Here is a 19997-nt window from a genome sequence, read left to right on the forward strand (position 1 = left end):
CTTGGTGGGGACCACCACCTCGTCTTGGGATGTCAAGTTAGTCATCTTGGATCTCGGGGGGAGCAAACGAGCCCATTGAAATTCAACTTGTTTGATTCCTGAGAAAATGACATAAATTGTTCATGAATTTTGATTCAATATATAATGTGGTCCCTAAACTTTTAATTTATTGAGTGTAGTACCTGAAATTTAACTCAATATGCAATATGATCCATGAACTTTTAATTTGTTCAATGTGATCTCTGAACTTTTGATATATGTTCAATTTAACTCATAAACTATATGAAATAATATTCAATATAATCATTTCGTTACTTCAAGATCAAGGACTACATTAAATATTTTTATATAGCCTAGGGACTACATTGAACGTATATTAAGAGTTCATGGACCATATTGAACAAATTAAAAGTTCACGGAGCATATTGAATATTGGGCCAAAACTCAAGGATCACATTGAATAAATTAAAAATTCAAAGACCACATTACACATTGAGTTAAAGTTCAAAAACTATTTGTGTCATTATCCCTTGATCTTTTGATAGAATGAAGTAATCTGCTGATGAGGTAATAATCCGTTTGGAAGAAATAGTGATCACACTTGCAAGTTTCTACAGATTTTTTTTTTGTTGTAAATGTAGTAATCCCTTCTATCGTTTACCAAAGATGGGATAGATGAAGTTGGCTGATCATCATCCACACTAAAGAGAGAAACTCCATTTTCTTAAAACAATTCACGAGTAGCAACATATAACAGGTCCAGCTCGAGAACAAAACACATCCAGACCAAGAACGTGCTGCTTCGCACATCTCGCCATTCAAACAATGGCTAGATTCCCACCCTTGCAATGGCAACCATCCACATCATTAATGTGTGAAGAAGTCGTAACATCGTCTCTGTACGAATAACAATATCGAAAGAAACAACATGAATACAACCATCAAACAACAAGCCTTCAGTCTTTTGGCTTTCCCCAATAATTAGTTCACAATACACAATTATTGCACTGCATAATAGTCGTCGTTTTCTTTATAGTATCGATACCTTCAATTTCAAATGCGAACAAAAGAGAAATTCGAAGCGAAATTTAAGAGTTCCTTTCGATGGATTACCAAATAAAGCCCTAGTTCTTTGAAAAACGAATTAACTTAGAAGATAGCAAATTATTTCTTATTTTCTGTTCTGCCAGTAATCAGTATCCAGATTTATCGGATAGAGATCATTAGCAGATGTAGAAGAAGCGGTTCCAGTCCATGACCCTTCAGTGGACATGCTCTTGGTGATGTTCTCAGAGACTTCCTGATCTTCGTCACCTTTGAAATGCTTCCTCATCGCCTCAATTGTCTCCTCTGTTGCGATAGCACCCTCAGAGTCCAGCACTGGAACAGCGACCTTGCCTTCAAGCATGCTAACCACAGATGACATTGGCGGCCTGAGTGCCGGAGTCGCATTAGTACACAGCAGAGCTACCTTTATCATCGCCAACACCTCCTCTTGGTCAAAATGAGAACCCAGCCTCCGATCAACTAGATCCATCAAATTTCCTCTCTCCTTCAAAAGTCGTGCCTAGAAGTAGAAATAAAAAGGAAGATATTTCCCTCTCAAGCTTCAGGTACTGATCAGTCACAGAATATGCTTAGAATACTAAAACAGGAAGAAAGGAAATAAATTCTGCCCTCAATAATTCCATGACAAAAGCAGTTGATGAGCACCTGCTAGCTTTTCATCTTCGTTTTAAGTTATAAATGGAAGGAAAAAATCTAAAGAGTCGATCCAGATAAAACATGATTTCTTTACCAATTTTAAGTAAAAGTTACTAAACTCAAACATTAGTTGATCACTTACTAACGGTTAACCGGTCGCAAAAAAATTACCACCACTGATTTAAAATTACCAGCTCTAATCGAGTTTTACAGGCAGGAATTATTTGTCAGTTTGTCATTACATGAAACAAACAGTAGAATCGTCCATCAATGGTTTACACCATTCATTGCCTTTTACTCTCAATTCTAGTTTAACAAGAATTACCTGATTATGCAGCTTAGGTGAAAATCAGATTTAACGGGGACTAATAATGATTGGTTTACTCAAAGCGAAATAAAACCTAACGTAAGGACTCAATTATATGGATGCCATTTAAACTCAAATCCAAATGGAAAGTGTATGAATATTTGGGTCAAGACATGGTCTTGAAAACTTTTTAAATCCCATAGTAACTGTCAAAACTCGAAAGTACTCGAAGAACTCGTTTGGCGCTAATGAAACTATAGGGAGTAAGAATGTCACGCATAAAACTATAAGGACTAAAACTAAACTAACCCAAATTTTAAGGAACCCAAACTTCAGTGAATAGAATTGTCTTCAATCCAAAAAAGAATCTACACGATTCCTTCAAATCAGGCGGTAGCCCGTTGTTTCGAGTTTCAATGTGTCACTAGGTAGGTTCCAGTTTCATTTTCTTAGAACCAGACTAATCGGTGACCGCCCCCACCCCAAGTTGCACATCTTAAGCGTGAACACCATGGACTAGCTATTGCAAGGATTACTTTCTCCTTTCAAATTCAGTGTAGACCAACATAATAAGAAGAACTGGATTAATTTGAAATGACAGATTGCACTTAATGGCATGAAAATTCGTTTAAAAAGGTTTCAATAGCCGGTAATTGTAACTCTCCTTTGCAACCATTAAAAGTGCATATGAGGAGTTATATGCTATGTTCACGCTTCCTTAATCCATCTTTCAACCAGCACAAGCAGAGATTTAAATATGGATACTATCATAATAAGAAACTTTAGAATGCTAGAGTTAATTACCCAATCGAGAAGATAAAAGCATTTCTCCTTCTTTTGGTAACTGGTGTTGGTCCGACCACTAACAACTTCTAAGGCAACGATGCCAAAACTATAGATGTCGGCTTTGTCAGTGAGGTAACCGTGCATCGCGTACTCCGGAGCCATATATCCACTGCATAACAAGAAAAGAGCTTGTGGTAACAAGGCAAATATCTTAGATAGCACTTAATATTTTCTTCCAAACATACATTTTGCTCGTCCCTCTTATCTTCCTAAAATGCAAAATAAGGAGATATTCCTAATTGTGACATGGTCTCAAGAGTCGAGGAAAAAACAAGTGCCTCCTAGAAATTTTTTAACAGGATTCCACCGACAATATTTCAAAATAAGAAAGGACATTTGTGGTTCTATATAACTTTCAGGGTACATGTAGCTTCGTAGTTGGAAACAGGCCGAGACAAGGTCTGAATACATAGGCAGCAGCTGTAGGGGGATTTCTAAAGCCAAGCCCAGGGGCAAGAAAGCTTCGTAGTTTTGTTGTTGTCGTTGTTGCTGTAGCAATAGAAAAACATCCTTTCACTTTCTCACTAGCTTTCTAGCCCTTGCGATTCACATGCTTGCCTTGTAATTTTTCTTTCGTTCTTTTGTAATTCACTTGAAAGTGCATCGTCTATGTTTATGTCTTTTGAATTATATCTACAAAAAAATTGCACTTTTCATGCAAAGGAGTATATATAGATAATTTATATTGAAATCTTTAACATATAGTAGTTGTTCTTGTTCATTAAATTGTTTTACATTAAGTTGATTGTCATTCGAAAAATATAATAAAAAAATCAAATTACATGTCAATATAGGTTGTTAAAATGTATTGCACCATAATTCTATCGTAATATTTTCATAAGCTTTTTGTCTGAGTGAATATATTAGGTAGGGCATACCGAATTACCTTACGAAATGTTTTTCTTGAATTGTTCTTAATGTGTTAAATGAAGCATGTAGAATATGATCAATCTTTTGAGTAAAATCTCTGGTAGGGGGATAAAAATTTCCCAGTAGTTCTATTACATCATCTTAATTTGTTGAGATAATGGAAATTAATTAATGTTATAGTTCTTTTTCGTTAAGCAATTAATTTTAGAGTTAGTAGAAGGAACTTGCAGTTCTATCTTTTCCCTAATTAATCGCATTCTTTTCATAAACAGGTTGACTTTCTACACATGTCAATACAAATGTCTGAAACATTTGAACATGTTTATTATATGTTTTTCCGCGTGTATATGACTTCTACATGCAAAAAATAGTTTCCCTATATAATAATCAACAGAAACATACGCGAATTAGCTCTATTACCTATAATATCAACTTATATTTAAAATTAACAATTACATAAGTTAATATTAATGGTAGAGTATGTGATATAATTAACATTTTTTACTACTTTACGTGAAGAGTGGTGGGAGAGGCGTGGAGCTTTGTGGTTAAGCCCCATTTGTTGAGCACCGTGCTTTGGGATGATGTGAGTCGACCACAAAGCTCTATTCAACTCACTTTTCTTAAATGAGACTACTATTCTATCCTTTTATGCTGTCACTGGCTCCTAATTAGGTTAACATGAACATAAACCAAGAAACTTACTAAGTTCCAGCGATCTTGGTGCTAATATGCGTGTTGTCCTCCTCATCAAGCTTTGCCAAACCAAAATCTGATATTTTAGGGTTGAGATCCTTATCCAATAAAACATTAGTAGCTTTGATGTCTCTATGCACAATCTTCAGCCTTGATTCTTCATGAAGATATGCCAAGCCCCTGGCAATACCCACGCATATCTTGTGTCTTGTCCGCCAATCCAACTTTAACTGAAATTCTTCAGGACCTTCAATTGTATTAGAAGACACCAAAACTGCTTTACTGTCATGTCATTAACTGAAGTCAGAGAAGCACAATGTGATATCAAATTACCGAATATAGCACGAGCAAGACTGTTATTTTCCATGTACTCGTAAACCAGCAAAAGTTGATTTCCTTCAATGCAGCATCCATAGAGTTTCACAAGATGCGGATGTTGAAGAGCAGAATTCATCCCAAGCTCAGTTACAAACTCACGATTTCCTTGCTTTGACTTGGACGAAAGCTGCTTCACTGCTATAGTGGTGCCATCTAACAGAAGACCCTGCAATTGAACTTTGGCATCAGATCTATGCTGTGAAGATTTAGACATTAAATGCTGCTTTCTACAGATCTTTTCTGTTGGGGATTAGGGGAAATTGGTTCGCCAATTTTCTAACATACCTTGTATACAGAACCAAAACCTCCTTCTCCAATCTTATTGGCTGCATCGAAATTGTTTGTGGCAGCTTTAATCTGTCGCAAGGTAAATGAACCAATTTGCAATGCTAGAACCTTCAAATCTGCACAATGTTTTGGAACTTCTCAGAATTTGGAGGAGTCAACAGCTAAAGTATGTAATCTACTATTTGACAAAGACGTAGCAATTCCTTCACAATGTACCAGAAAACCTTATTATGACTATTTGGTCTGAGCAAGTTCAGGACAGTATATCTTAGCATCTTGAAAATGATCTTCTAGGAAGCTCTGGCTTCGGTTGGCAGTATGTACTTTGAAAGATGAAATGAGAATGTCCTCAGGGTATTTAGTAGTGGGGGAAAAGAAAAATCATAGAAAAAACCCACTTTGGAAACGTAAGGCAAGGTTTGTATGTTTCGATGTCTGGTACATCCGAAGTTCCAGCTTTTATTTTCGATGTCTTGAAACATAGACTTAGTATATATATGGTCGATCATGCCCCCAAGGAGACCCAATACACACACACACACACACACATCTAAGAAACAATCTACAGTCCTCTTCCTATACCTATCTATCGCTTCATTTTTAGGATTTTTAAATAAAAATTTAGTTCGTTGAGTGTAACAAATGGATCAATGGCACGTTAGCTGTATTATGGCTTAACAATAATTTGTTTTCTTTTTGTGTCAAGTCGAATTTCCAATGTAATGCACAAATGTCGTGCATCAACAGTTTTACAGGAGAACTGTGTAACCTAGTTGCAGTGTTGAGAAGAAGAAGAAGAGTCGCGCACCAACAGTTCGACAATACAACTGTGTGATTTAGCTGAAATATAAATGATGCAATGTGATTACACCAACCCCCCACCAAAATAGGGAAGGGGGAAAATGTATTCAGAGTGCATAACATTCTCATATTTCTTGACAGATATATGTGAACTAACTAACAGAGACTCCAGGTAAGCAACTACCTTGTGCCGTTTCATCTTCACGTCCAAGACATCCTCTCCACCAAAGGATAACCAGGATAAGAAATACTACAAAAACTGTAGCAGCCACGATCCCGACCACTGTGCCAGCAGATATTATGGCCGACTCTCGTGGGATTTCAAAGCCTATAGTGAAGAAAGAACAACATATTTTTACTCAAAACTGTTCAAGCAAATGGGGTAGACATACATGCAGAAAAATATCTATAGCTTCTTGGTGAACAGAAAACAATAGATGGGACAGCACACAAATTGAGAATCAATAGGACATGAGAACCGCTCAGAGTACTCCACAGAAACTATTATATTAATGAGCACATGTAGATATCATCTTTGGAACATGTAATACTATATACAAAGGGAAAAAGAAAAAGAAAAATAAATATATTTTTCATTCTCAAGGCTGTTCTATATAATACAGGCGCAATGGTCGTTGATCCATAGTAGAAAAGTGAACGAGGCTATCGTTTCATAATCTGAATCCAAGGATTAAAGATACACAGAGAAAACATGCTTAGATAGAAAGAAAACAAAACAAACCATAGCCAATTTTCGCCTCTTCAGAGGCAAATAATAGATCCTAGTCAGCTACTATCGGATCAACTGCAACAGATGCCCATGGACTGAATCCAACAATGGACATTTGCAACGAAACCAAGTAACTGAAGAACCTATTGATGACTTCTGGTGCAAGACTAAAATGGGTATTTTTTTGTACAATAAGAATACGAGTAACTTTCTCAATAGAGAAGCAACAATTGAAACATGGAAGTATCTGTCTGCATACCTGGATAGACGGAGATAGCAGATATAAGAGGACCATAGACTCCTTCGGTAGGTATAGCATTGGTTCCTTTCCCAGCCCAATACAAGCGTATCTCCAGAGTGCCCTTGGTCACATTGGCAGTAAAATTTCTTATGACCTCTTTGCCAACTCCACCTGCTTCAATCTCAATATTGAAATCTTCCCACACCAATTTCCCCTAAAATAATATTTAATCTGATTCAAATTGAGTGTCTCCACACTATCACCTTCAGTCTCAATAAAATGTAGAATTTGTGATCAGATCATGATTTGCAAATACGAGATATTTAGATAAAACAACCCAACCATAACATATTGAGCGCTTTATATGCTTTACATATTAGAAGTAGCACTCCATGATGCCCAAAATTTACCTGTATATAAATATTAAAAGCTCGCCTTCCAAGGCTTGTATAACTTTCGTTGCCAGTGAACATTATCTCTGCAAAATGAAGGCTTACATGGTAGGTCCCATTCATCAGACAAAAACCATAATAAGTTAGAGAGATAGGAGAAAGCCGTGCTTTCGTGTAAAGTTGGGCATTATCCATGGACAGTACGGAATTATTGTCAACTATATATTGATCTGAATCTTTATTGTCATCAAGGAAGTGACCAGTGCTACTGTAGGCCCAGTTATCTCCACTCATGCCCATGTAGTTTGAAGCTGTAGGCGGCATTGAGTCATCGGCGTATGTGATGTCCCCTACTGTTACTTCATTCCCACCGCAATTTATGAGGAGTTTATTCCGACCTGGATGGAGTAAAGAAACAGCCACAAAGAGAAAAATCAAGTTTGTTTTTTCTTTTTCTTAATACGGAGTGGACTTTCCAGACACATTAGATTAACTTGCATTCCCTTATTGGAAAATCACATAGAGACTCCCAAGTTTACGAGCAAATTATTATTTCATAGAGGCGCCTTTTGAAATTTCTAGAGTAATTATGCACTAACCATCAAAGATTGACACAATAGCCAAGAGGAGAGTTGACAAGGAGATAAATTTGATGAGAAAATACACAGAGAGTACGATAACATCAGGATCTGATGATAATGATAGAATATACAGCAGATCAACTTACCTTCCTGACAATGCTGACTTTTCAAACATGAGACAAGTCCACTTGTGGCAGGATATGAGGTTCTGAGCAAGTCAGTAAAATTTCTAAAGTTACAATTATCATCGTTCTGAATGAAGTTCCATGCTAAGTACATAAACAATTAAAATTCAAGTCCTTGGAAATCCAAGTCTCTTGGTGAAAAAGTAATCTCAAACATACGCATTGTCAACCGCTGAGCTTGCGAACAAGTTGCTGTAGAGAAAAGACAAGATCAACATTCAGTAGAGAAATGGAAATCTTGTACACATGCAGGGTTATAAGTTACTCATAACCGCACATTTGAGGGGAGCCCTGGACTTAGACGGAAGGAAGTAGTACATACACATTTCGTACTTGACATTCTGGGTCTCCAGCAGTGAAGTTGTTGTATGATAGATCACTACACAGAGAAATAGTCAACCGTTTCCAAAGTATCATCAATTTAAAGAATACACTGAAAGTCATTCCATCAAATGATTAGTATGTACAAAAAGGGAGACCAGTTGCAAAATATGGACAGGTAAGGCAAAGTTGAACGGCGAAAACATCACAAGGTGATGAAAGTAATATTTAATCTTTATTCAAGATATCTTATATTAATTAATTGAAAGGAGAAAGACCAATTGGAGTCAACGGAGACTCTAGAACTAGTTGGAGTGCATAAATACATTTTTACCCACTAACATTACAACAGACATGATGTATAAGGCAAAACAGCAAAAATAGAACCGTGATTCCAACACCTACCAAGTCAGATCATCTAATTAGAAAATATCCAGACCATTCAAATGTCTAAACTACCTCAGAAGAGCTTCAATCTTACGCCCATAAGATAATATCAACTTACTTTTAGGTACACTCATTTTGGTTGTAGAATTTCTCAAATAGACAAAACTATAAACATGCCCAAGCTACTAATCATATTGTGCGGGTGATGCGTTAGACAAACTTTCAAAGAGGATTTATAGGAAGCAAAAATTTTCCAAATGTTATTTTTGTCATTCCAAGAGGTTTGAAAAAGATCTGGAGCTGGGAAGGGCTTTCTGTATAGGGGAAAGTGGGGGCTAACTTGGCACTTCCAAGAAAATCCACTTTATATTCTTTCATCCATACCATACAATTCAGCCTCGTCTTACATATAACTTTCCAAAAAACAGATGCCAACAGGGAGAAAGGTACTTATGATGTTTCCATTTAACTCCGTAAGCTACAAACCATAAAGATGCAAGATAGGAATCCACAATTGCTTACTACAGTGCAAGATTAGCGAGATAGAGCTAGAAGCAAATTCGTGATTAAACAAGATGGGTAGCAAAGCTTACACATTTTCTGCTTTCTCCAGGATCCAAGGAGGGACTACCCCAGTCAATTGGTTTCCAGTTAGATAGCTAAACAAGATTATTTGATTGAGTCAGTTCCTCGTGTACTTTACGCACTCAAACCGAAAAATTATAGAGTTCTACCTCAAAAACCCATTATTTAGCAGATTAAAATCATTTAATTATTAGAGGTCTACAAAAAAATCAGTTAACTCATGATATCAATATAGAGCTTTCAACTGGAGATGAAAGATAAAGGAAATCAATGACAGAGGAAAAACCTGATCCTTGCAAAACTTGGAGTGCATGGGTTGCCATAACACTAGTACACAAAGCTGAACGTAACGAAGGATACTATCATACTAGCTTATTAACTATTTCCTCGCGATAATGTTCTTGTCCTTCTAAGACATAAAATAAATAACGAGGGAAGATGAGCCAATGTCAAACAGTCAATCGTTGAGCAGAAAGATGAAAAGATGTGCCACTGTTAAACAGTCCAAGAAGCTTAGGACTTCAGTTTCTCATCATTTTCAAGACCAGGGACAAGACATCAAGGTCCTATCTGCAGTCCTTCTAGATAGCACGTAAGAACTGCACTCACCAAACAATCTAGGGCCATTGTTGTGGATGGAAAGAACCAAATAGAGAGCCTAAGGACTTTTGCCATGTTTAATCTCCTATACATCATTAAACAGGCGCACACAAGATGCATTAAGTACATACACATATAGCTGTCAAATACCTAAGTATCACTAATCCATTTAACTTTTACAGCGTAAACAAGTAAATCTATTGAACCTTGTGAATCAGCCTCTTTAAGCAACAGAATGTCATCGATCTATGTCTGCTCCAAGAGTAGAGTACCCCCAAAAAAATTAGTTGGCAATAATCATAAACTCATAGCCCAAATCATTGAAAATTTGGATGGTGAAATAATAAGCATTGAAGACACGAGGACTTTAGGGGTTACAAACTGGACATGTTATCGCGGTCCAAGTTCTATCAATAGCTCAACTACTTTATAGTAAGAGTTGCCTATAGCGTGGCCACTCGAACAACTTGAGATTTTAGATTCTTGTACAAAATATGAAAAAGAAGCCTAAGTTCAGCATCAAAGTACTTACATATAAGCTACTTTGTCCAGGCTGCTGAAGGAGCTAGGGATTTTGCCACTCAGTTTGTTGAAGCTGAGGTCTCTGCAAAACAATTGAATGGAAAGGAGACGAATATAATGAGAAGATAGTTTTAACTGACTCCCACCGGACACTCTTTAAGTATACTTTGGAGGATTGTACAAACAGAGACAACATCAATGAACCTACAGGTCCAGTTTAGATGTTTAGACATACAGGTCAACTGCCCGGTGCCTATGGTTTCCACCAGACATTCATATCCAGAGGCATTCATCGCATAAAATTCATGTTCATTAAGTTGGTCACACATTGTAAATATACAAGAATTCTGCGGTAAATCAAATTTACAACTTGGAAATATCAATTTATATAACTAGAAATGCTATGCGGGCACTAAATTGAATGCATCCCTTGGCATGCAACATATTATAGTTCAAATTGGGAGATTCCATTTATCTAATAGGACCAAAACTAAAGCTAACCATAATTTATTGAACAGATCTCCTTCATAACACTTTATTCATGAATAAAGGGATGGCGATGAAATACTAGTGCTTAGAAAGTAGAATATTAGATTGAGTGAATAAAAAATCAAAATAAAGTGAGGATTTCAAAAAAACAGGAAAGCATGATAGTGCAGTCCAATATATTGTTGTTGGAGAAATTACAACCTAGTTGAACCTAAAGAAAAGGAAATGGAGTATATGATAAGCCGCAGCAAAACCACAGAAATTAGGTAATTCAAGATGTCAGAAAATCAAAGAATAAGCGTTGATGGCGGATGATGACAGAATAGCAAAACATTGCTGCTAAATGTAGCATTTATAAAATCTTACGGAGATGAACAGATGAATAAGAAGAATTGACTTGTATAGAGATGCACTTGAAGCCATGCTCTCGTTCGAACTAAGAGCGTCATGGCTGACAAATATACGAAAGTCAAGCATAAACTCCAGTTAGATCTTGTGGGGCTGAGATTCGAGAATGTAAACCGCTAGAAGGAAAGTTTTCAGACAATCAACCACTAGAAGTCTCCATTTTGCCTTAATGCTCTTAAGAAGTTAAGATAACAAATCAAAGTAAAAGTAAATTAGACGAAATGGGCACCACAACCAAGGTCAGAATTCTTGTGGTTTCTATTCCTGGAAAAGTGAAAACAAAGAGGGAGAAGGTCCACATACTGTATATTCTGCAGCAAAGGCCACAATCACCAGAAACTTATAATGCCACATCACAATCCACAATTCAGCAATATCAACAGAAAAGACTAAAACGCCAATGAAGTCAGTAAGGGACCTTCAAGCCATCTTAAGTGGGTTCTTTAACGGTAACAGATAGTCAATCATAAACTAGTAGAAATTTCACTCATTAAGGGCAAAATTATCTATTCTGCTTGGAACAGGAAAAGGCGAAAGCCGTTTTCCACTCACAATATTTGTAGGTTCGTCATTTTTGCTAGATAATCAGGTAGCTTTCCCATGAGATTGCAGCTCCTCAGTATCCTATAAAAAAAAGCCCTGATATTGTCACATTGGTAAGACGATTTGGCTCTTTTGCATAAACTAGACTATCAGTGAAGGAGCATCAGTCTCACAGTATCTTAATATTTGTATTGCTAAGTTGTGGAACTTGGGACTCAGGTCCATCGAGGTCAGTTATTCTCCTGCATATCAAAATCAAATAGGGAACTTTTTGAGATTGATACCATTTTAAGGAAAGGAGAGATAAGATCGAAATACCAAAATTCCATACTGACAAGTCAGACAATTTCTCCAAAAGTGAGATCCCGGGGGGAATTGGCCCTTTCAATCCACTTGCTTGAATAATCCTGATCAAACAATTCTTAGATTGAATTATCTTAGGGGTATATCTATATAGACCGACTTAAAAGGTGAAGAAGCATTAAGCCTTACAGTTGGTCGAGATTTTTCAAGTTCTGAATAAAATCAGGTATCTTTCCCGTGAACTGATTATCACTGAGTCGCCTACAGTACATTAAACAACAAGATTCATATGAAGAAAAAAGAATAGAAGTGTCTAAGTATTAGCAGAGTTTATGGAAACTCGAAACTAACAGCTCCTTCAATGTCATCAATTTAGCAAATGTTTGAGGCAGCTCCTCAGTGAAATTATTTGACGTAAGGTGCCTGGAACAAGAAAATACCAATGATAACACATTAGTTAATTGAACATGAATGCTGATCTCTCAACAAGATCACTCCAATGGATAAAATTCCCTCGCCAAATACAAAATCATCAGCAAATAATAACTCGATGCCGAACACAGAAATTTACATCAAGAGACTCACAGTATACGTAGCTGGGGCAAGTTCCCCAGCTCTGGAGGAAGAGGTCCAGAAAGCTGATTGATCTCGACAACTCTGAGCATAAGAGAGTTAATATCTTCAACATCAACCAAATTTAACAAAGCGAAGAGGCCAAACGCGAGCGGCGGGATGAGTGATCACTTACAATTTCTCCAGTGTGGATATGTTCCCCAGCTCCTTCGGGATTGGACCAATTAGTCGGTTTCCGAGTAGAGAACTGCACTAATATCATCGCGTTTCTCCAATCAATAGAAGATACACTCGTGTGTGTGTGTGTGTGTGTGTGTGAGAGAGAGAGAGAGAGAGAGAGAGAGAGAGAGAGCACATACATGTTGACCAACTTCGTAAATCCCCATTCTTTAGGAATAGTTCCATTCAAATAGTTGCGGGTGACATCACTGTTTACAGAGAGATGATGATGATGATGACGACGACGGCGACGACGACGACGACGCTTTTGAAGAAGAAGAAGAAGAAGGATGGATGGATGATAATGGAGGCTTACAAGTTTAGGAGGGAAGGCAATCGAAACAATCGAGGCGGAAGAGACCCGGGAAGAGACTGATTCTTGAGAACTCTGTTTTCACATGATAATTCTTGAGATTAACTCCCACATAGATCACTAATATATGACTTATTATATCATATATTTATTTGTATTTTAATTACTCATTCATGATTATAATTAAATATTCAGTGATTAGTGTAATACCTCTCATATATTATCAAGATATTACAATGACATACGGTTAGGATTTGTATTTAATAAAAAATATGTTATTCTTTATTAAAAGTAATTGATGACATAAATAATAGTACGATTGAAATAATAATTATATAACAATTCGAGCATTAATTCACATAATTAGCAATAAACATCATTATTGATGAACGATACAAAATTAAATTATGACAATTTAGATAACCTACCTAATAGTAAGCAACTATTATTACTGTTTTAATGAATTTAATACAATAAATGATTATATACTGTCAACATAATATTTTCCTATTATTTAATATCTTAATACGAAACTTGAGCGGCGATGGGACTCGCTTGCAAATACCACTAATTTAAATTGGAACGTTATGGCTTTACCAAAAACTCTAACGATCTCCTTCCTGATCAATTTTGAGAAAGCACCTTTAGCCAATTACCCTAGTAAAACTACCCCTATTTCTTTTAAAGGTATATCATTGTCGAATTGAAAGTTTGACAAGAAGTGGATCATATAACTACGACATGATAGAAATTACAAGGGACGACATCTCTTGTACTCTTTTTCTTCCTAGTTCATATTTATGGTATCAAATTTTCAAAACGAAAATTCTATTCGCAAGTGTGGCTTATTTTGACAGGTAAGTTTCAATCGCAATCCTTGAATTCAGTGGATTTTGCAATCGAACAGTCGAACTTTGATTTCAGTGCCCTAGTCCAATGAAATTTCACATTCTTTTTTGTACTCAACACATTTTTTGACCCAAAAATATGTTAATCTTTTCGGTGAAATGTTAACATGGTGTCCAAATCAATTCGGTGTTCACCACATCAGCCAGCTGACTTTATAACAAGATAAAAAGATTGGTGCGCAATCATGTGATTGATATCAAAGTTTTAGCTATAGGAATCTATGATTGTAAAATTCACAAAATTGAAATTTTTCTAGCCAATTTATTTGGAAAGAGAGAGAGAGAGAGAGAGAGAGACATGCTGACGACATGGGAAACGGTGTTATTGTCGACGTCGGTGGAATTTTGGCAGGTGACGGCGTTGGAAGTTTCATCACTCGCTTTGTCGCCCCCCCATCCACCCTCTTCCCCGCATGGATCTGCGGTGAAATCCCAGTCGTTTTTTCCCAACGTCGCTGCTATTTCTCTCAACGCGTCCACTGCAAAGGATAAAGAGCCGACAAGTCAAAAGAGAGCGATATCTCATGCAAAACAAGCACACACTTTGTCAGATTCGCGTGTGCTTGTGGTTGAATATATGTATAATGCCTTTCTTTGCCTTATGAAAGCACAAACAAATGCAACTCGGTGTACGTGCGAGCCCAAAACAGGAGGAGGAGGAAAAGGAACAGTACGGTGAAAGCGGTACAAGATTGGTGGATTTCTTTATTTTCTTCTCACCTTCGTCGTCGGGCAGAAGAGTGGAGGCAGCAGCAAAGTGAATAGCGCAGAGAAGGACGAAAATAGAGACGAGAGATCGAGCCGAGAAGAGAATCGTCATCATTTCAGTCTCGAGCTCAAGCCAGAGAGAGAGAAAGATGATTGTTAAGTGAGTGGTCTTAGCTTCATGCATTTATGTACGAAAAGAGGAGGGGGCACAACGCTCTTGTACGTCTGCATGTGAGGGCGAGAGCGATGTCCGAAGGTGAGAGAGACGACGACCCCCAAGTCTTCCTCGAATGGATGCATATTCCATCTAGAAGAATGCAGTAGTAAAGCTTTTTGTCCAACCTTCTTGTGTAAATTTACCTTTTTTTATAGAAATGATTAGCTAACGGTTTTTAATTTATTTTGAGAATAACAGCCTGGACCACAAAAAAAACAAAAAATAAATAATTATAAGTTGTCGTGAGGTTTACTTCTTCAAGAATTTGTGACTCACAACATGTTACTCTTACAGTGGCTAAAAAATTGTTATGCTAGCAAAGCTCATTTTTTCATACCGCCGGTTTACCTAATAAAAGTCTCTTCATTTCTTAAACCCTCTTTTCATTTTGTTATTCCAATGACAAAAATCTTTCCATTGCTCTGATTTTGCAATTACCACGTCTCAAATTTATAGGTAATTATATAGTCTGTCGATGCCGGAGTCCAAATTCCACGATTCTTAGAAACTTCATTTGTTTATTAAGTTGTATGGAAAATAATTAAATTCACTCTTTTTTTGGACAAATCCTTTTTCTCCTCTTTCTTTTTACTTCAGTTGTAACAATTAATATACTTTTTTTTAAAATAATCCAGGGGTATGGTGGCGGAGACCCGGTCATGTGGAGGCCAATGAAACAACCCGCAAACCCTATGAACAAGTTAAATCCAATTCTTCAGCTCCCGACCTAAAATAGTTTGCACACAATTTGTCGTATTTTATATGTTGAATATAATCAATGGAAAAAGTTGTCTTGTCAAAGTGGAGCAAAAAAAATCATATATATGAAGTAATAATACTTCAGGATTTTTTAGGACAATAAACGAGTTGTACGGTTGTGGAGTCCAAATACCTTGTACCTTAGTCTATATCTCATTCATTAATGGTTGCTTGTACATTAGCATGTATGAGTCTCTATGGATGTTGACAAGTGTTTCAACCCATTCAAAATGGAATCATTCAAGATAGATTAATCCAATTGGGGAGATGCATGTGTCCGTGCACGACTTTCTTTGTTTTGGCATCCAAAATGGTCAAATGATTATTTTGACCTTTCCCACCAAAATAAAATAAAACTCAAATATCTGAAAAATTATAAAAAAGAGATTATGAGAGAACTATTGTGGCAAAAGAGAGTTTCAAGTGCTTATAAATTTATAAAAAAAAATCAAATTATGTGGGTAGCTGTCACTTAGAGATTTGAAGAATAGTCATCGTTGAAAAAGGCTGAAATTTCCAATCACAGTACGAGTCATGGAGTCATCGACGGAGCCAATGCTCTAGATTTGATCGAATTTGGAACCAGATCAAGGGGGGGTTTTGTACTTCGACTTGCTTTTGGCCTAGCATGGCCTCTTTTATCTCCGTTCCATGTTATAAATGTAAGACACCAACCGCAGAAAAATCACGGCACGCGAACCTAAGTTTAGACTTGGACGAAATAATAATGGTTCCACGGACGACGTCATGCACAAGACTTAAGCAAAATGTCATCTTCTAAGCATGTCTAATCGGATTAATGTCGAGTCGTTGGAGTTATTTTAAAATTGTCAACAGATGCAATTATATTCAACACGCAAGTTTAGGGGAGCTTTGAAGATTCCAAGTTTAACTTTAAACGATGAATTCTAAGCATGTAATCTCGTCGCTTGCCTTGAAGTCTTTCTTGACTCTGAGAGACCATGTAGATTGGGTCAATTTTCAAATGTGTTTGAGACGTCCTACGATCGTCCATGAGTAACTAGGGACAATTTGCTAAATGTGCCAAGCACGTCGGGGTTTACACCGTCCCGGTAATTAATCCTCTGGGATGCTCCTCATCAAACGCTCCAAAGATGGGATGTGTGCATGCCACGTTAAAAAATATGTGAATTTACTGTGCCATTCCTATTGGGTTGGTTGACCAATGTATCTTCGTGATCATTATGTCTTGAGATAAAAGGTCAAACACTCTCACAATGTAACCCTTGTCCCTCCGCATGATATTTGTTGCGAATATCGGACTTGAACCCAATTAATAACCAATAACATATAGCTTTGATTATTGTCCGTGTATAAAAGATATGAAGAGACTATTAAATTGGGGAAAATCACCAATAACTTATTTTTTTGTCATTTCAGTCCTAAACCTTTTATAATTGTGTCAATTCAGTCCATCCGGCCACTTTTGGCCAGCCGGCGATGACGTGGACGCCGGCCGGCTGACGTGGCATTATTTTACATTTTTTTTCCTTTATTGTTTTCCTTCTTCCCCCTATCCGGTCCGGCCAGGGGGAGGCTCGCCGGCGAGGTGACCTCGCCGGCCATGGGCGATGGCGAGGCCTCGCCCAGATCTGGCGAGACCTCACCGTCGCTGGGTGAGGTCGAGCTCGCCCGGCGACGGCAAGGTCTCGCTAGATATGGGCAAGGCCTCGCCGTCGCCCATGGCCGGCGAGCTCGACCTTGCCATGGCCGGGCGAGGTCGACCTCGCCCATGGCCAGCGAGGTCGGCCTCGCCAGCGAGCCTCCCCCTAGCCAGTCCGGCCAGGGGGAAGAAGGAAAAAAAATTAAAATAATGCCATGTCAGCCGGCCGGCATCCACGTCATCCACATCAGCGCCGGCCAACCAAAAGTGGCCTGATGGACTGATTTTGCACAATTGTAAAAGGTTTAAGACTGAAATGGCAAAAAAAAAAAGGTTTAGGACTGAATTGGCACAATTGCAAAAGGTTTAGGACTTTTTTGGTAATTTTCCCATTAAATTGAGAGAAGGATTATTTTTCAATAGGGTACATGTATATAAATTGCACTGGTCCACCAAGTTTGCTTCATCTATGAAGTGAACAATCAGGTGAACCATAATGGTGAAGAATCCGGGACGAATTTTAAAAAGATGGAGTATACTAATTGAAAAAAAGCATATAAAAGGATGGACTTCAAAGACACGCCAAACATGTTTTCAAAATGCCTATTCTTATTGAAATTTTTTGGTTTTTCAAATTAAACATGCACTCAGGAATAGAAAAAATCGAAAATGAAAACTGAAAACTATTCAATACATCTGATAATAGCAGTAAATATTTACTTTCATATTGTATTAAGCAATAACAGAGTAAATTGATTTAAGTACACGTTGGTTAAATAAAAAGATAAAATGAAAGATGAATCACTACAAATACAGTTAAATTCAAAAATATATAATTGCATAGAAGGAATTTCTTATGAATCCATTACAAAATGAACTAATTTTGGAAAAAAAATGATAGTTTTCCAGCTTCACAACGAAATTAATAGTTTCTCACCAATCCGATCAAGAAAAAATAATGTCTTTAACGTGTTAATCTCATTTTACAATAAAAATCGAAATCTGATTTAATTTTGAATTTCACCGAAATGAAGGGTGTGTTTGTTTGAGTAAAATAAATTCTCGTCCGGACTTTCATGTATTTAGTTTGCCGAGAATGATTAGTCAACGGAAAATCATTTACGGTCAAAGAAAAATACCCATGCTTAAAATAAAATTAAAATGAATTTCCTAATCTGAAAGGGAATTTTTTTTTCTCAAAAGCAATTTTTATGCTTTTCTTTCATGAAATTTTTCTTGAAATAAGCACGTCCGAAATTTGAAAATATTTTCACGAACCAAATGGGCTCGAAGGTTGAGAATGTGAGAGTATCTCACGTGAGAATCGCACAGAACCTTGCGCCCCCGGTTAAACATCAGGTAGAAAGGCAGAACATTTTAAACGAAGAAAAATCAAACTCGTTGAAAGTAGGACCTGAGTTGACATCCGTGTGTTTGTTTCGTCCACATAAAGCCCCCAAAACTTTTTTATTTTTCAAAAAGGTTGTCCTTTACGGACCCCAAAAAAAAAATAATAATAATAAAAAGGGGGTCGTCATTTTCTTCTTTTTCTTTTTCTTTTTGTCTTTGCTTTTCTGCTTTTTCCAATTTCCACTTGCATGACTGGCTCTTATCTTGGCTTTATCTACCCCCAACTTTACCGTCGGCTCCTTACCACGTGTCTCTAGAAGGTTTCTCGGAGGGGGCTAAAAGAGTAACTTCCCACTTCAAGGAGTCGTCCGGCAGTTCGACGAGGCTGTGATCCAGACCGAACTTTTTTTGTCACGGATCGAAAGCGGAAAAGTCGTTGTTCAGGTCTTGTTAAAAACTGTCGTGAAACGTTCGTTAAGCACTTGATTAAAGAAATTTTGTAATTTTCAATGTGTTATCTATTTCGTGTATTTGAAAATGAAAATATCTCTCTAATGGATATGATTAACGAGTACATCCAAACACTGACTAACAAGATTCAACTATTTTTCGCTTCCTCTTTCATTTTATATGGTTCAACCGGAAATTGAGTATGTTCATGAAACTTGTCTAGCCGCCTGACAAAAGAAAAAGGCTAGCTAACGGTATTCGCAGAATACACTACGACAGTCAAACGCCTTTTTCTTCCTTTTACTTTGTAATTTTTGTTTGCTTTTGCCCTCACAATTTAGGAGGAGAAATTTCCCCATGGACGGAAATGTCTCATCGTGTTCAAAAAATTGTCGGTTTTACACGCCGAAATGGTACTCTCATGAATATCCTTTCACATTTCAACCGCAAATATATTATTGCATGCATTAACGTGGTCAAGAGTTGATCTGAACGCCAATGAAAATACGTGTGGACTAGATAAAGAATCTTCATCCAATTGCCGAATGATTAAGATGCGGGGAAAATTATCATATCAGGCAGGAAAGATATAATTTTCAGCATATGAATATGAGACGAAGAGTCTAATGCCCCGTCTTAAACTTTGAAACCCATATTTTTCCTTCAGGCTAACAATAAGCACACGTATGTAAATTCTCT

The 19997-nt window shown here is 37.2% G+C and overlaps 1 protein-coding gene across 2 annotated transcripts; it reads right to left on the reverse strand.

Moving 5' to 3' along the window:
• Window positions 1-943: 943 nt before the first annotated feature.
• On the reverse strand, window positions 944-15142 carry LOC115681219 (probable leucine-rich repeat receptor-like serine/threonine-protein kinase At3g14840). 2 transcript variants are annotated; one of them, XM_056317140.1, is made up of 24 exons: window positions 14911-15142; window positions 14489-14669; window positions 13286-13357; window positions 13110-13178; window positions 12926-12997; window positions 12763-12834; window positions 12529-12600; window positions 12367-12438; window positions 12210-12281; window positions 12048-12116; window positions 11884-11955; window positions 10445-10516; window positions 9321-9386; window positions 8342-8398; window positions 8179-8211; window positions 7981-8042; window positions 7272-7651; window positions 6880-7075; window positions 6075-6218; window positions 5087-5205; window positions 4901-4967; window positions 4433-4670; window positions 2816-2966; window positions 944-1567 (listed from the first exon to the last, which is right to left on the reverse strand). In XM_056317140.1, the coding sequence occupies exons 1-24, from the start codon at window positions 15080-15082 to the stop codon at window positions 1172-1174; spliced, it is 2976 nt and encodes a 991-aa protein (XP_056173115.1). In that variant the 5' UTR covers window positions 15083-15142; the 3' UTR covers window positions 944-1171. The 2 variants fall into 2 exon arrangements, with proteins under 2 accessions (XP_056173115.1, XP_030460946.2); XM_030605086.2 differs by having other exon boundaries at window positions 4757-4967; window positions 14911-15140.
• Between the last annotated feature and the right edge of the window lie 4855 nt (window positions 15143-19997).

The sequence above is a fragment of the Syzygium oleosum genome, unplaced genomic scaffold (genome assembly GCF_021117445.2).
Source record: "Syzygium oleosum isolate NSW1041296 unplaced genomic scaffold, Sole_v2.1 Sole_v2.13, whole genome shotgun sequence".
Taxonomy (NCBI): Eukaryota; Viridiplantae; Streptophyta; class Magnoliopsida; order Myrtales; family Myrtaceae; genus Syzygium; species Syzygium oleosum.

What these genes read in the sequence shown, in the direction of transcription:
- LOC115681219 (XM_030605086.2), bottom strand. Translation starts at nt 15,082, where the DNA reads ATGCATGAAGCTAAGACCACTCACTTAACAATCATCTTTCTCTCTCTC. An exon ending in TTGATGACATTGAAGGAGCT is followed by an intron (nt 12,439 to 12,528) that starts GTTAGTTTCGAG and finishes AATGTACTGTAG; the next exon opens with GCGACTCAGTGATAATCAGT. An exon ending in CTGGACAAAGTAGCTTATAT is followed by an intron (nt 9,387 to 10,444) that starts GTAAGTACTTTG and finishes AATCTTGTTTAG; the next exon opens with CTATCTAACTGGAAACCAAT.